This window comes from Egretta garzetta, unplaced genomic scaffold (assembly GCF_000687185.1).
Source record: "Egretta garzetta isolate BGI_Z169 unplaced genomic scaffold, ASM68718v1 scaffold81, whole genome shotgun sequence".
NCBI classification, from domain to species: domain Eukaryota; kingdom Metazoa; phylum Chordata; class Aves; order Pelecaniformes; family Ardeidae; genus Egretta; species Egretta garzetta.
The window spans coordinates 8,286,623-8,303,527 of record NW_009258671.1 but is presented as its reverse complement, the minus strand read 5'-3'; the positions used below and the strand labels follow the sequence as shown (position 1 = coordinate 8,303,527).

At 41.4% G+C, this 16,905-nt stretch overlaps 1 protein-coding gene across 6 annotated transcripts in view; it reads left to right on the top strand.

The window, feature by feature from the left end:
• The window catches only part of KIAA0930 (KIAA0930 ortholog), a 45,451-nt gene extending 30,384 nt beyond the window's left edge, over nucleotides 1-15,067 (top strand). Inside the window, exons 7-11 of one of the 6 annotated variants that reach the window (XR_004841162.1) lie at nucleotides 1,482-1,644; nucleotides 4,748-4,903; nucleotides 7,931-12,418; nucleotides 12,923-12,996; nucleotides 14,821-15,067. Coding sequence is in view for 1 of the 6 variants with exons in the window: in XM_009648782.2 (XP_009647077.1) it covers nucleotides 1,482-1,644; nucleotides 4,748-4,903; nucleotides 7,931-7,971 (360 nt within the window). In the remaining 5 variants the exon portion in view is untranslated. Of the gene's footprint in view, nucleotides 1-1,481; nucleotides 1,645-4,747; nucleotides 4,904-7,930; nucleotides 12,895-12,922; nucleotides 12,997-14,820 lie in introns of those variants that run through there. The other 5 variants (XR_004841165.1, XR_004841164.1, XR_004841163.1 and 2 more) reach the window with 5 other exon arrangements.
• Nucleotides 15,068-16,905: the final 1,838 nt, after the last annotated feature.

Genomic DNA, 16,905 nt, shown 5'->3' with positions numbered 1-16,905 from the left:
TTGTGTAGTTCAAAGGTCTGCAGGACTGCTTCTAAAGGTCTCATGCAAGCTGTGTGATTTTTGTTTCTGGCTTCCTAAAAGGCAAAATGAGCTGCCAGCATAGAGCTTGTTAACTGGATGTGGATGCTCTCTACAATAGAGATACGGCCTGGAGAAACCAGGCCTAGAGGGACTTTTGATCTTTTGGCTCCAAGACTTCCACTGTCAACTGGAAAATGTCAAAATACCATGTGATGATATATTAGCATTGCTTTTTGCTAACTGTTTTAATGGTGATTTGTCTGTTTCTGGTTTTCCCTCCAGGTGTGATATGAAATGGCTTCAGAATTAAAAATAGAGACAAGTACAAAGTAGAGATCAAGTGCACTAAAGAGAGGTTCAGTTGGGGGTAGAATGCTTCTGAATTATTTTTTTTACATTAATGACAGAGGGACAACATAGGGTTTTTCTGCAGTGCGACACCAACCTGGCTTGTCTGTAATCCTCAATCATATGTCACCTGCCTCCTTACTTGTATGGACAGATGTGAGCAATATCAGATCTCAACTCGGGAAGAGTTATGCGATTATTAAATTAACTTTGCAAAGAAGGAAGGATGAAATAGAAGTGCTCACCTCCATTAGCAAAGTAGTTTTTTTTTTTTCATTTGAAATTAAACTATTAAAATATTACTAGCAAAACCAATACATAAGCACTACATTTCAATTCTTTCTGAATATAGACTGTTTGACTATAATTGTGGTTTACGCAAGAGCAACTACTGCTCCGAAGGACGGGTGTCTCTCTAGTTTCATCCCTAACCTGTGTTTCACCACAGACAATTATATCCTTGTATTTGTCATCACTTAGACTTACCAAATCATCGGGGGCCTCTCAACTTGTTTTTTCCCCATCCTGTATTGAAATATGATATCAATATAAACAAATGTACATTGTCTTCACTTTTGCATCAGCATCTTGAGTTAAATAATTGCCTTGTAACCCTGCTTCACAGAGACACCATGACCTTTCACAGTAATCCCATGTGGCATCCTTCTAAGCAGGGAAATTGCTACCTTGTGTTTGCCAAAGAAATGAAGCTGCACAACCTTTGTATGTCCACAACAGTACATTCTTAGTCCATTAAGTCTTCTGAATTTCAACATGCAAAAATAAGACAGACATTGTTGGTGCCTATACTATTAAACTGTATTTTGTTCCTTTATGACAAAGTGACCAGCTGAGGAAAGAGGTTTTTCATTATTCATGTAACAGTTGAGGGTGATGATATATCAAAATATTTTCATCTTGATGAGCATCTTGAAGCAGAGATAACTGTTCAGTTGACATTCTCTGGCCAGTCTGACAAAACTTACAGCTAGTCACAATTCTGATTTTTACACATGTGACTGTCTTGTGGCACGTATTTGAGACTGATTATTTCTTACTAGAAGCATAAAATTTTTTAAAGTTCTCTAACATTTCTTCCATTTCCCTTTCAGGTCACTTCTTTCAGCACACCGCCAACCCCAGAACGCAACAATCGCCCATCCTTTTTCTCCCCATCCCTCAAGAGAAAAGTGCCCCGAAATCGAATTGCTGAGATGAAAAAATCCCACTCGGCAAATGACAGTGAGGAGTTCTTCAGAGATGATGATGGTGGAGGTGAGAGAAGTAGTATCAGCTAAACAGACTTGTCTGGAGAGAGCACAGAGCTATGGAAAGGGATCCCAATGCTGGATTTTCCAAAAGGTTTGCAGTGTGAAAAACCTAGCTCCACAGAAAGTCCAATGCCAGTGCCACTCTGAAAATGGGATTATTCACAGGCTTAGCGTCTTTTTGAAGGCTAGAGACCAACAATTCCTACGTATGTTTAAAACTTATCACCCCCCTTTTAAATAGACGCATTTGAGAGAAACTTGAGCAGGATAGATCCTCCCCCTTTCACAGGTACCACACTCTCAGGTAGTATTCTTCCACATATCACAATGTAGTGGGCTAGAGCATGCTCTCATGGACAAGTTCTCTGAATTCCCTGATTAGATCTAGAGTTGGTTAAAGTTGGTGAAAAGGCATTTACTTCAGCTGGCTTTGGATCAGTTCTGAACTCTCTAAAAAGAAAACCATAGAATCATAGAATCGTTTAGGTTGGAAAAGACCTTTAAGATCATCGAGTCCAACCATTAACCTAACACTGCCATCCCACCACTAAACCATGTCCCTAAGCACCTTGTCTACCCATGTTTTCAATACCTCCAGCGATGGGCACTCAACCACTTCACTGGGAAGCCCCTTCCAATGCTTGACAACCCTTTCAGTGAAAAATTTTTCCTAATGTGCAACCTAAACCTGCCCTGGCGCAACTTCATAACATTTCCCTTCGTCCTATCACCCATTACCAGGGAGAAGAGGCCGACCCCCACCAATTAATTTGTTTATATAACGGTTTAACACCTTGTGGAACTCTTCCTTTGAATTCGAGGTACTCAGTGTGAAACAACCAACAAGATAAAAAACTGAGTCTTGAGTCTGATTCAGAATATAGTGTATAAATCCAATCATATTGCAGTTTGGTTAGGTGGGAAAACAGCAAATGTCAAAGTCCAAACAGCTTATCATGTGTTTAAAAACAATTTAGTAGAAAAGCCAAAAAAGTCTGACTATCTGTTGGTGTGCTAATAGGTAAACACAAAGGTAATTTCCAGATCACAAGTTCTGTTTGTAGCAGTGAAAGTATTACTCATTGGTGGTATCGGATCAGCTTAGCCAGTAAGGAATTGCACATTAAAAAACAAGCTTAAGTGATAATTTTTAATTCTAATTTTGTGCAACTCAGACTGGTTGTAACTAATTCAGGGTTTCATCAATAGAAACCTTTCTTCATCTCTTTTTTTTTTTCCTTAATTTGCCTAGTCAAACCAGCTGTAATTTCATACGAGATGTGTTTTAGCATGTTTTACTCAGCAAAGGGTAGGGCTTGGGTCAATTACTACGTAGTGTGGGAAGAAGGGCAGCTTTCCCAGGTGGAGTCCTGCTTTTGATATGTTTATCCTGGAAGGTGCACAGGATGGAATGGAGTTCAAAGCATTTATCCAGCAGCCTTCATAGGTGGTGGTAGTGTCAGCTCAGTATTGCTTTGCAGGGTCTGATCCCAGCATATGTAATTGTAATGATGAACATTCTTCTTATTTTCTTTTCCCTCTAATGTGTTAATGGAAGTGAACAAATTCCAGGTTTTCCAGACATTTTATAGCATGCTTATAAAATACCAAGAAGTATGGTTTTGCTTAGTTATAAATGTTTTGACCTTATTGTTCCTGGTCCTAAAAATAAATAGTGGAATATTTTAACAGCTTATACTAGGAATTTTTGAGATTTCTACAAGGAGAAGTAACTGAAATGAGATTTCTTTACAAATTTCAGAAACCCAAGTGTCCTACCAGCATTTGCTCAGGAGCTGTGGTAGTGAAATTCTTGTGTCAGAGTGGGAAAGCTGGTTTCAGTTCACCTAGTGATGGGGTTTTGTAGAAGCAGAGATATTCTGGGGCACCTTAGCCTCATGGGTAGAGGATAACTTGCTTGTCTAAAGATCAGCAGTGTCCTTGGTCTGGCCAGTGCTGCCGCAGACCTGCCCCCGATGCAGACGACCTGTTGTGGACAGGAACAGCCTGTGAGGGCGCGCCTCCCTTGCTTTTGCTGTGTGCAAGCATGACACAGCAGAAAAACTGTACTTATTCCAGCTACCGGAGTCAGGTCCTTGTGACCTGATCACCACAGTGCTCTTGGCATAGTGGTAATGCGTGGGGAGAGGGAATAGACTGCTTGGCTATACACATTTACAGGGAAGGAGGGAAAACAAGATACAGATTTTTTTTTTTTTTTTTTTTTTTTTTTTTTTTCCCTCCCACACTGTTATGCATCTTGCTAGAGTAGCTGCCACTACGTATTTTTCCTTTGCTAGGGCCTCTTTGTGTGGATCAGGACCGGCTTTTAAACAAATGAGTCCCAGAGCTTGGTTTGCTCTGGATCAGAATTGTTGCGTTCACTTCAACATCTGCTTTTAGCACTGTGGGACATGGCTGAGACTTACAGGGGAATGGAGGGAAAGTAGAAACACTCAAAATACATGGCGTGTGTGTTCCTGGCTGTGGGAGAGACCTGCAGCTATAAAAATTGCCTCTAGCCTACAGTGGATTCAGCATCCTTTTGTTTTAAAAGTTATTTGTGGACCTCTAAACTAATTATGGGAAGAATGGCATTGCTGAATGGTCCCAGGTTTCGCTTGGGGAATGCATGGAAATTTGCAGTAAACCAGCTTATTAACACTGACTCTCCCCCATCTTGTAGATGTCAATTTTCTTCATGTGACACAATGTTCCTTCTGTTACGTTTGTGAATTTGTGCATGAATAACTACTTAATTATAGGGATATTATATTATTTTGTATGAGGGAAGGCTGGGTTAGGATTCTGCTTGTGCAGTGTGGTAGCAAAGGCTTCATTCCCTCTCCTGGTTGGTATATTAGTAGATAATGGTTTACTACTGCTGCCAGCTGCTGATATAATTCATTAGCTTCAGTGTAAATGGTGAAGATGGGCAATATATGAATAATTTAAAAAAAAATAAAAATAGTAATAATAGTGACCTGCATGTAATTTCTCTCTAGACAATGAATAGTTGACTTTTCTTTATTTGACTTTCAGAAGCTTTCATTGGGTCTTCCAATAAAAAGTACAATATTTTAAGCTTGTGTCTTCTACCTTTACAGATCTGCACAATGCGACAAATCTGAGGTCGCGGTCCTTATCTGGAACAGGACGGTCTCTGGTGGGCTCGTGGCTGAAGCTGAACAGAACAGATGAAAACTTTCTACTCTATGCACACTTAACTTACATCACTTTGCCATTGCATCGAATTTTAACAGGTGAATTTTAATGTGTATTATGCATAAACAGAGAGTCCTTTGATTCCAAGACAGCCTTCTGTGTTGTGGGATTTTGCTGTTAAGGCAGAGGAATAAGTATTTGTCTGTAAGGGAAATACTGTAGCAGCAAATCAGTGTGAACAAGTGGAATGGTGTTAGCCTGTTCTCTGGTTTTGGGACAGTTTTGCTTGGTGACGATTCAAACAAGTTGGTAGATTCTTCTAACAAATGTCCAGAGGAACACTAATTGCTTTAATACTAGAATTCAGACTTCATCTATCTCCTGAGTGCAAGGCAACTCACTGTGAGCCCATCCACTTTAACTAGACACTATGATGTTTGTATGTTCTACCATGAGTAATATGAGTCCCCCATGTTGTTGGTCTATCTATGCCAATTACTACCTTGATGACAGCCAGCTCTGCATTTGTTCATTGGGGCTAGGATAGCACAGTAAGTTGGCTTTTACAATCTGCGGGCAATACTGAAACTTTCATTTTCATCCAGGTAACTCTTGTCTGCCTACAAATACAGGTGGACTAGAGGAAACAAGTGGTCTGTTTGAACTCCGTCCATCAGCAAGCCTGCTAGCCTTTCAGGGATACAGCTTGCAGTATGAGGGTGCCCATGGGAATCCTGAGATATGTCTGAAAACTGAGAAAGCAGCAGTGATTAAGGACTCTCTCCTCTGCCTGAATGCAGTGGCAGTTTCTTTCATATAGACATTATTGGTGTTACTATCTATTCTCTTCATTCTTCTGAAGTGAAGACCTGAAATGCATTCTCCTTGACCATCATGGGCAGAAAGAAAGTTTGATCTAACTGCACAGCTTAGGCAAAACTGTTGCACAACTCCAAAATCTAGACCAGAATAAAGTTACAATCCCAGAACAATGTAAAATCCTGTCTCTAACCTTGGAAGATCCTTATAACTGTTACTTCCTCTAAGAACGTAATCTTTTTCCTTCTCTTCCCATCCAGCAGATGGGATGACTTCCGAACAGATTTGTCTGGATTGTGGGCTTTTGATCAGTGCCTGCTTTTTCTTGTCTGTGTCTAAAAAGAGAACACACCTGAAAACAAAAACAATCTATTGCACAGTGGTTATTTCGAGACTTCTCCTGAAAGATAGCTAAGAGGAAAGGAGTTGGGAAATCCGTTGTTAAACAGATTAATCTGCTGCTAAAAGAGATGAGAAGATAGTATGGGCATCAATGTCATCAGTTGTACAATGCTAGTGTAATAGTAATAGCTGCAGTCTTCTCATTTGCATGCTGAGGTCTCAGAGCCTGTTGCAGAAGTGACGGGCTCTCACTCTGCAGAGAAGGAATTGTAGCTGATAAGGTAGAGGTGGAAATTATGCTTAGCAAAGAGGCATTTCTACATTTGCCCTTTCACTGTATGTAGGGATTGATTTAAATTTAGAAGAAATTACAGATTCCAGCAAAAATTGATCCTCTGTAATTAAGGGTGGATTTTGAACAATGTTTCAGCAAAATACATTAATTATTCCCTATGATAATTGTGTTGGTAATCTTACAGCCAGTTAGCTGGAGTTACCAAGCTCACTCGCTCTCTCACCACAGGCATTTTGGAGTTCACAGAAGATGTATTGTGCCTGCTGGCATTTAATACTCGCTCAAGTGGGTGGCAGAAATGCCTCCATGCTCAAATATTTGCTTTGAGCTTGAACATCCTTTCTGAGACTTAATTTGTTTAACATACAGTTGCAGGAGTCGGTGTATATATTGAGAGGCACAGAAATAGGACATGAAATGTCTGGGCTGTAAGGCAGAATTTTAATCTGTGCTTTTTCACTACCCACGTTTGCTTTAGCTTGGCACATCAGGTGGAGCCCGTTTCCAGTGCCTTTTTGTAGTGAATGCATTTGTGCACCAGTGGCAGCTTTCCAGCAAGCGGGAGCATTACATGTGGGGCAGGGTGAAGAGGGAAAGATGCTCATCTCCCTTGGGTAGTTTAGGAAGCCTGTACTGAGAAATCAAAATCCTAGTGCTAGTCATCAAAGCAAATTTTAAAATGTCTGGAGTTTATACATATTGATAGGACTTCCTTTGCTCTGAGCCTTCTCTCCAAGCTAGGCAATCCCTTTTCTCTCGGCCTTCTCTTGTATGTCAGATGCTCCAGTCCCTTAATCATCTTTGTGGCCCTTCACTGGACTCACTCCACTGTGTTTCGTTCTTTACAAGTGTGGCTAGAGCCCTCTGGAGCTGTGGATCAATTTTTACTCACATCATCCTCTTTGTGCAGCTGTGTGTGATCAGCCTCTTAATTAAGCATGTGCTCCCTTTTCCCAGGTTCTTCATTCTCTGTGTAGCCTTGAAAAGGACATAGCAGCCCAGTTTCCAGATACTTCTACACACTGCTGTGCCAGCATGCTGGGTTTACTGTCCACATTTTGAAAGATGCCCATGGTTATGACAGATATTTTATGGGTTCATATTCTGCCATATTTGGACAGTATGGAGCTGAGGAGGCAACAAAAGGAGTGGGTTTTGTGGCGGCTTTTGGAGTGCAGGAATGTAGGCTTCGGGCTATAGAATGGATGAAACAGCTGAATTATTTGTGCCCACACCTTCAGAGCCAGCAGTCTCTTTGAGGGTCTTGGGGATGGTGCACTTCTCCCTTCAAGAAAGGGAAAACCCTTGGCATCTCCTGTAATGGCACTTCCACTTGTTTCTCTGGAAGATTATGCCACTCTGTCTGACACGTGTTGCTTCATCCTGCTATAAGTGATACTCAGTAGATCAGCCGTCATCTGTATGTGATGGGACATTTGTGCCTTACCATCTCTCAACTAGGATGCAGCTCAGGAAGAATTAAACTGGACTTAATTAGTAGGCAAAGTCGCATGCTCATTTTGTTTTAAATTCCATTAGCAGCCTAACGGGGACTGTGCTGCAGTCAGTCCACAGTTGCATCTCTGGTTCTTCATGGTTTCTGGTACTGTGGCTGCTCTCAGGAACCTCCTAAGTTTGCTGTATCTCTTTGTTTCTCTCCCTTGCCCAGATATCCTGGAAGTGCGGCAGAAACCAATTCTGATGACATAGCAGAGAGCGGGCACTGCCTTGGAGCCTTGTTGCCAAGTGCCTAACCACAGCGGTTTTCTGTGCTAACACTACCATCTAGTGTCAGGAACATAAACCTCTGCAGGAAAAAGGGAAGTCCAAGAATACCAGCCGATCAAAAGTGCCTCTTTCTTCCTTCCTCTGCTGTCATACACCGTATGCACACTTGCAGTACATCGCTTGAGTGTTTCTGACTGGAAGAGGACTTTCAGCAAGATAAAACGAGAAGGGGCTGTGTTTAAAATGAGTCAACGCTTTATGGACAGTTTGTTACTGTGTTTACTTTATAACTAAGAAACCAACAATATGTACAAAATGTGTTAAACTTTATATTCTTTGAGAGAAACAACCTGAGAATTTCATAATGATGTACTAATGAATGTCGTTCCATAGACTCTCGCCCATACACTCTCCTTGTTGGTTTGGCTTAATGTGTGTGTGAGTGCGTGTGCGTGCGTGTGGGGATCGAAAGAATGAGAGAAGAATTTCCTACTGAGGGAGGAAAAGGAAAAAGATGCTACAAAGATACACCGCCTTTTTGGTACGTGCAGCGGGCCAGGTCAGAGCTTAAAAGAGGCTGAAAATGTTCCCATTTGTTCGTGTGTCAGTGTTAGGACAGGAGAACTCGGCTGACAGATTTCTGTATCTACCAAAGAACAGCAACATTTTCATCCTCAAGAACTGCCTAAGAAAACGAGTTAGTGAAAAGAAGGCTAAAATGTGCTGCTATCGTAAAGCCCAGGTTCATACCCAGTACTAATGCTGCTTATCTCTCTCTGTTAGCCGAGTTGATACAAGTGAGTCTAAAGTATAAAAATAGGGGGCCGTAATCAGACTCCAAAACCTAAAAACCTTACCGATAACCAACATCCTCCTGCATGCACTGGACTTCAGAGTACGTAGAGTCGTCCTTACGGTAGCATTTGTAGCCAAGGAGGGCATGAGAGCTGATTAATGGTCGGGCATCTTGCCCAGGTTCTTCATCTCCGGGTGGTGTTTCGCTGTACTGTGACATGCTGAAGCATGGAGAGTTTTCTTGAAAGACAAAAGATTGAAATGTAATTCTGCTCTGAAAAGTGACTAAAAATTGCATAGTGGGAGGTCTGAAAATTGCGTGTCAGGAGCTCTCAGGAAAAAAGCCTTATGTTTACAGGTAAAATGCAGCTGTCTCTAAATAGTAAAACTGCTGTCCTCAACATTTGAAAACTAAATGATTGAATACATAGACTACTGCAGTCTGGTTCACTGTTTTGAAATGGGAGCCAGTCAACACTTCACTTTATTTACGCCTGCGTAACTGGCACAGCAATGGGTGGGGTAGCGTGTCGCTTGGAGCATGTGAGACTCCAGGACACGCACAGAGGGAGAGCGAAGATGCCCTTTTTGTCACTTTTCAGACTCTTGAGCACGTTAACACTGTTGCCACAGTTACCAAATGGCATGTGCTCTGAGCCTGGACCTTTGTCTCCCTCATACCCAGCCTTTCCCAAAGTGCTTTGTTGTTATTCTCCCAAGAGTATCTGGTGACTTAACCTCTCAAATAGGACTTTCTGCTTTTTTTTCCTCAGGCCAGGTTCCATGGGAGTAGCTCCACTTCAGCATAAACGTAGACTAATTTTGTCATTCAGCCCAACACGGTGAATCCAGCATGGTAAGGAGGTCTTTTTTTATTTGAGGCTAGGCCTGGAAGCGGTCACCTCAGCACAGAGTGATGGCATTTCTAACACCGGCAGCATGAGTGCGTGACAGGGATGGCTGACCAGTTTTTAGTTCGCTTCAGATGTGTCGCAGCAGCATAAGAAAAACGTTCACTTTGTCATTACCAGCACAGCCACTTTTCACGTTGCAGCCTTTGAACTCTGTGGGAGCGAGCGGTTCTGCATGTGTGTATGTGCAGGTGTTCACACGGTCTAACCTGAGGTGTGTAACTTGGGTGCCTAGGCTTTCTTCCTGAGCTGGGGGAAGAAGTGGAGTCCTAAATCAGCAGCTGAAGTGTCCTCTCAAGGAACTTGCTAGGCAGCCTAGGAACTTGCCTGAGATCCCTAGGTAGCGTGCCTAATGTGAGTAGGTACAAATATTCTCCCTACGCTCATGCCAAGAATTAAACCGCCCTTCAGCTGTAACACTCATCCTACGCTGAAGCCTCTCAAGATGCTCCTTATTCCGCACTTTCATACTGCTGGGTTCAGCAAATCAGTGCTTGGTTTTCCTTTAAATATTCATTGGGGAAGGAAGGGAGGGAGGGTTAATAATTGTACTACTAGTGACAACTGATACCTTTCAGCCAAACAGCCAGAGGAGTAACACACATGAAAAGGAAATGTATCCAGGTTGGAACCTGAGTGGTAGGTGCCTGAATACTTCTCAGTCAACAGTAATTTGTAATGCTTTCTTGGTATCATGTATTACATTTAGGTAGCTTAATTTCATGTGATCTGAAAGACTGAGCAAATCTTGCTGTATAAGATTTCAGAGCAAATGAAGAATGATTCTAAACTAGTTCATTAGTATAAAGGCAATGTTACAGAAAGTACGGTTCAGATCCCACATCTATTATGCAGGAGGTATCGTCTGCTGTGTTACATGTACGTGGGTGGATTTTGATGTCTAGTTTTTGAAGGGCTGCAATGTAAATGTCTTAAAGTCAATTTATTTCTTGTATCTTGCTAGTGGATATGCTATAGGTACATTGAAGACTCGCCTTTTTTAGTAGAAAAGGGCTATAGGTATGCCCAGATGGAAATACATAGAAAACAGAGGTCAAAAAGTCTACTGGATGTCAATAGTGCTTTTCAGAACAAGTAGATGTGCCAGATTCTCAGTTATTCCTTCTCTAAACAACTGACTTAGACTTCTTATGTATAGCTCCTGGTTCCCACTTACTGTTGTCAAGTGGGGGAAAACAAACTCTGCATTTTGTTCTGCTTTTAAACAAACCCTGAAAATTATAATTTATTGTCCTTGTATAGACAGATTGACAGGGAAGATTGATAAAAGTTTTGCTTGGGTCAAGAATGGCACAGCCAGGCCCTTAGCATGCTATTGCACTATACCAAAAAAGAAAAGGGAATGTTAATAGGAACCTCTCACCCTTTTAATTTGGAGGGGTTTTTAATTCTATAGCTCCTAAGCACTAAACCATTTGAGCCTCTGTTGGCCATTTAAATAACTGCTGAGGAATGAACTGGAGTGTTCTGCATGCCGTAACAGCTGTATGGTTGTCGATGTCTTAACTGTTGGAGCACCGTGGTTTTTGTTAGTTGTCTTGGATGCTTGAGAAAGCAGCACGGTTAAGAAATTTGGGAAGCTTTGCAGAACAGCTTTATTTATTTACAGAAGCCCACCATACCTCATTACTCAGTTAACTTCTTCCATCCTTCTGCCCATTCACTCCCTCAGGCTTACCACTTGAATTGTCCACAGGTGATGTATATTGGTAGACGTCAAATGCAAGGATGTAAATCTGTTCGCCCTTAACAGGTTTTTCACTGCTATCAATTTAACAAGTAAAAAGCCTTTGTTTTTTAAGAAAGCTCTTAAATCCATTATTTTGTATTAGCAGATTATTGCTCTGCCTTAGAGACCGCCGCGCCGTGTATGTGAAATCGCGTTGTCTTATTGCCAGCCAGCACAGGGTGGGTTCCAAGTCTCTTTGTAAAAGAAGAAGCCATTTTTAGAAATGCCACAAGTCTTTCGGCTGTTTTGGCTAATCAAGTTTTTGTGGGTTCATGTTCCTTCTCTTTTTATTCTCCCGGTCTTCATTGTTTACAAGGCTTGAGCGTGTAGGGCTCTGCATCGCTCAGCTTTCCACTTCTGGGCACGGTGTGCTTTCCTGAAAAGAGAATTGTTTGCACGGATGACTTTTCACAGTAAAATGGTTTTCCTGAAGTATATTCTCACACCAAGTTTTAATTTAAACAGTGAAGTCCTTAGCTCTGCAGGCAGATTTCTTCAGGCAGACCCTCATGTACAGAATCCCATCTGGTCACTGAGGTTCTGTATGGATGTGAAGTCCACACAGTCTACGCTTTTAGATTGTTGACTGGCTTCTTGCCAATCATTAATTCCCTTCCCAGATGATTGCTTGTCCTGTATTTTGTAGTCTAAAGCTTCCCCTTATTAAAGATAGATATAAGATAAACTCTTCAGAAGTGCCTAAGCCCTGTTGTTATCCAGTGGGGTTTAAGAACAAATTTTTATTTAGGAAATGAATGAAGTAGTCTCAAATTCTATCTGTGTTGTGTGTAGCAGCATCAAGAAATGACAAGTTTGTAGTTCTCGGAAGAACTGGACATCTCCTGCAGACTCGCCCTTCGTGTTTGAAAGACTCTCATGGTCTCCTAAGGTCGTGGCTGAAAGCTCTGGAAAACGGATTTCTTGTAATCAGCAGCAGTCAGATATCTGCGAATGCCTTATCTTGTTTTGTGAGGTATGACTGAAAGTGTGTGGTGCTGGTGTGTAGAAATCCTGTGTCAAAAATAGGTGCAGTAGAATCCAGTTAAAGGCATTGTGAAATAAGTAGCTTTTACACCAAACCTTAAACGAAAGTGTGTTTTACACCAGAATGTAGCTGTTTGGATGCTTGGTCAAGGTAATACAAGACTGCAAGCGGGTTACAATGTTGAACGTTCTCTGTGTAAATATATAAATATTCTCAGCCTAATTTAATCAGTCCAAGACATGTTGCATGGTTTGGGGTTTTTTTTTTGCCTCATTGATCATCAGTGTTGATTAAAAGGTGATGGGTTGAAAATCATGCTGGCGCGGTACTGAGCCGTTTGAACAAAAAGCAAGGAGAACCTTTGTGCACCAAAAATGGAATTGAGTTTGTGTATGGCAGCAGTGCAGAAAGTGTTGGACCCTGCAGCCAATAAACAGACCTCTTAAATGACCATGAATTTTGTTAATAGTGTTTTCTCTTTACTGTGCCTAGAGGCTTTTGAGTTTGAATGTATTCCTCACTGGTGGGAAGCATAAACAGCGGAGTGACGCTCTGTGGCACTCGTGGTAAGCATTGCCAAGTAGACACTCATGAGGCCAAGTAGCCTTTTCGTTCTTACTCCGCTTTGAGCAAAGCCCAGTTTCTAACTCTGCTTGCTGAATCTTTCAATGATCACCCTCCAACAACTTGACATTGTATAAGGGGGAAGAAGGTAAAAGTCAATGTACTCCTGAGTTACTTTAAAAGGGCTTTTTGTTTTTTCCTTTAGATGCTAGCATTATAAAAAAAAAAGCCCTTCTAAACTGATCTGTGTTTTGCTCTAATCTTAATTATGTAGTCATTAACATTTAGGTTTGTGCAGTGTATAATATTGAAGAGAATGGTGGTTGTAATGATTTCTTCCTGATAAATTTGGGAAAAACTTCAGTATGAGTTTGTGCAATGCTGTAAAAATGAGATTGCCCTTTAAGCTCTTAACTACTTACACTGCCTTAAATTGAGCATACCAACATGGAATTGGTTTTGGTTTAAAGACCTGCAAGGCACTGCATCCTCCCTCTCCACTTGATTTGTGTGACTAGCATTTCACAGTAGGCTTCGTCAGGGGATTTTTCTATCTAAATTAGTTAAAATGAAACACTCGTCAAACAAATGATACCAACTGTAGATGGGAAGTGACTTGCTGATGATTCCTTTTCAAAGAATCCCAGGCCAGGACTGTTTTACGAACCCATGTGTAGTGACATCATCTCTGCTAAACCATGCATCTTAGCTTGGAGATGTGTGGTATGTTAGGCAAAATTAAAAAAAAAAAAACAGAGCTTAGGAAGGAGAACAGAGTGGTTTAGTTCTTTATATGGATATTTGAGCAAATTGTTGGCAGTGGTGTTCTGTGCGCATGCACGCAACTGGACAGGAGTCTTAACTGGTTGGGAAATACTAAAATATAGCTTAGAAACAGTGTGGTTTTCCTTGAATGCTTTAAATTGAAAGCTTTTGAAAGCAGCCATGGTGGAGAATGTGTTATTTAAAGCAGTACAAAGGGCAAAGAGCTGCAGAAGCTTACAAATCATGGTCATAAACCTCACCTGTGTAGTTAGTCTTTCAACACGAGTTAGTGACAGGAAAAGGTGTGCTTGGTTTAGTTTTGGTTTTTAATCCAAATGCTGGTGAGACAGAAGACTGCCACATACATCTTTGCAAAGCTTTCACGACTTTTAATGAATTAATGTCATGAATATGCTAAAAGAAAAATATTATTTTAACGGTGTGGCAGTATATCTTGTTTAATAGAATCCCTGCTTTGGGAAGCCAAGTTAACTCATGTCTGTTTGTCCTGGAGTGTTTTGTGTCTTGCCTGTCGTCATCTGGAGAGATGCTCCCAAGAAATACCGTAATGCTGCTTTGCAGGCAAGTTTATCATCAAGGTCTGATTTTACAAAGTAAAATCACACTTTGGAGATTGAAGAGAAAACACGCATCTTTGCTGGCAAAGTTATTTGTGTGCTCCTGTCAGAAATAGTGATCCTGAAACTTGTAATGCAAACTTTGCAGAAAGCAAAGGAGTAAAATGCAGGAAGCCTGTGGGTCTGATTTTTCCATTAACAGTGTAGATGAGAATCTGGGAGTGGCAGATCCTACTCAGTAAAGGAAACTTATTAAAATACATCCAGGAGAATAGGAGTTAATTCAAGTTCTGTCCCCGGCTTGGTTCCTCACAGGGGTAAGGAGGGGATCTAATGATCTCATCATGGTAAATAAGTCATTTATGACTGGTTAAGCCAGAAAACTCTTCCCCAAGTCAAGCAAGTTGGCTTTTCCTAGCAGGATTAATGTTGATTGAGATGGCAGTGTGAAAACCAAGGCAGATGATCCATTTTCTTCTTTAGACAGGTGTTTGTGTGTGCAAACTGGATTTACTTCTGCGAGAGGAGCGTGGACTTCTTCCCTCTACTGCACTTCCACTGCAGAAGATAAAATTGGCCAAACCACATAGCTGTCACTGTACCTGCATGCAATGTATACCCTATGGCACCTACACAAAAAGAATGATCTTTTGGCAAAACATCCTTGTGGGAACATGGGACAGATGAGGGGTGGGAGAGGGTGAGGAGGCATCCTATTAAGGAAAGCAGACTGGGGTGGCCGCTGCCTGTGGAGCTGAAGGTGCTGAACTTCAGGCAATAACGTAAATTTGTGAATGATTAAGTATGCAAGTAGCTAACTCGCGTGGTTCTGAATTCAGTTCAAAGAAATTGTTTAAATGAAAATGGGAATAAAGCGTTTTAAAACCCTATTGAAATGAGTGGAGCTGGGAGATAATTTTCAAAAGGACCAAGTCACCCTGCACAGATCGGTGGAGATCACCTACCTTTAAAAAAAGCCTTGTCTCGAAGCGTTAAGTTCCAGCTGCTTTAACGTTTTCCCTCTTACTGGTTCATGCCAACATTCAGTTGATTCTGGTGACTCACAACTTAGTATTTCACAGTATGCGATTACTCAACCCATGCTCTTCCGCCTCCCACCTCTCCCCAACATAAAAGGGTGTTTATGTTTATGGTTCTGCTTCTCCTGCTGGAGCAATATGGCTGGGGAAACCCAGCAAAAGCAGTTTACTAGTCTACAGGCTCTTCAAAGTCTCTTACTCAAGCTTTTATTCAGATGCAACCACGGTGTTCATCAAAATGCTGTGTCACTTAGAAATAGAGAATGCCCTGAGCCTGCACCAAGTCTAGAGGCATTCCTTTGCTCCTGAAGGACAAGAAGTTTGGCAGAACCCACTCATCCATCCCTGCTCATCGCTGCAAGTGTCAGACTAGGTTTAGCTTTGAAAATGAGAGTGATAGATGTAGCATCAAGGAGCAAGAAGAGCTGTTACTCAAGTTTCCTTCTCGGCAAGAATTCTGAATGGTGCGTTTCCTAGTAAGTACCTCCCTGGTTAACCTGCCCAGCACACAAGGAGAAGATCATCATAGGCGATTGTTCACAGCAGTTGTTTCTGGCTTCATTGTAAAGGTAAGGAAAAACTTATTCCATCAAATGCCAAAGTAATTACATTTGGTATATGATCTACCGTTTTCTCTTCAGTGGTAGGAATTTGTGTTTTACAATGGAGAAACCATCTGCAAGTTTTCCCTGGAATCGCAGTCAACAGAATTACCATTTGCAGGTAGGAAGAATTCCCTGCATGCCCAACCAGTTCAGGCAGGGCCCCAAAACTAGCACTGACCATAATTTAGCCATAAGATTTTTGTACTGTATTATATCACCTATGATATAAGGTAGTAAACCAAAGTCAGGACTTTTTACTCAATGGTACTGCCTGAGCGGGCAGATTCTATTTTGTATCTTTGAAGCCTCTGCAGACTTCCAGAGATGGTCCATCTCTGCGCTGCCTCTCGGTAAGGGTTATGATGTTCCCAATCGTAACACCCACTAAACTGATGATTATGAATATTTATTTTTATTATACTACTTATTCAGGATGCTCAGACACAAGTAAGAATTTCTAAGTGAGTATGATGCCTTAAAAAAATGAGCAGTACACTACCCTAACAGCAACTTGGGTAAGTATAGCAATGACTACTTCAAACGATGAATGTTGTTTTTCTACCTCTTTACTCACCGTATGTAGCCTTTGACTCGTGTGCTGCTCCTCCTGTATTTGCCACACGTCAGTCAGTGATGGGTGCTTGCAGTCACGTGGTGCAGTAGTGCAGGGGTTTGTCATCATCTACTGAATATCTCAAGAAGTTTGTTGGTCCTCTCCGCCTGAACTTCAGTTGTCTGTCTGTCCTGCAGCCTTTCTATGAAGCAAGTATTTTACCTAAGCAAGCTGTTTACCAAACTTTGGGTCTGAACTCATTCATGGCTTCAAATGCCATGTCATATGTAAGGCTATGTTACTCCAAATTACTTGGCTGGCTGTTGATCTTCAGCTTTCAGTTTTGTCTTTAGCAGGAGATTGATGACAG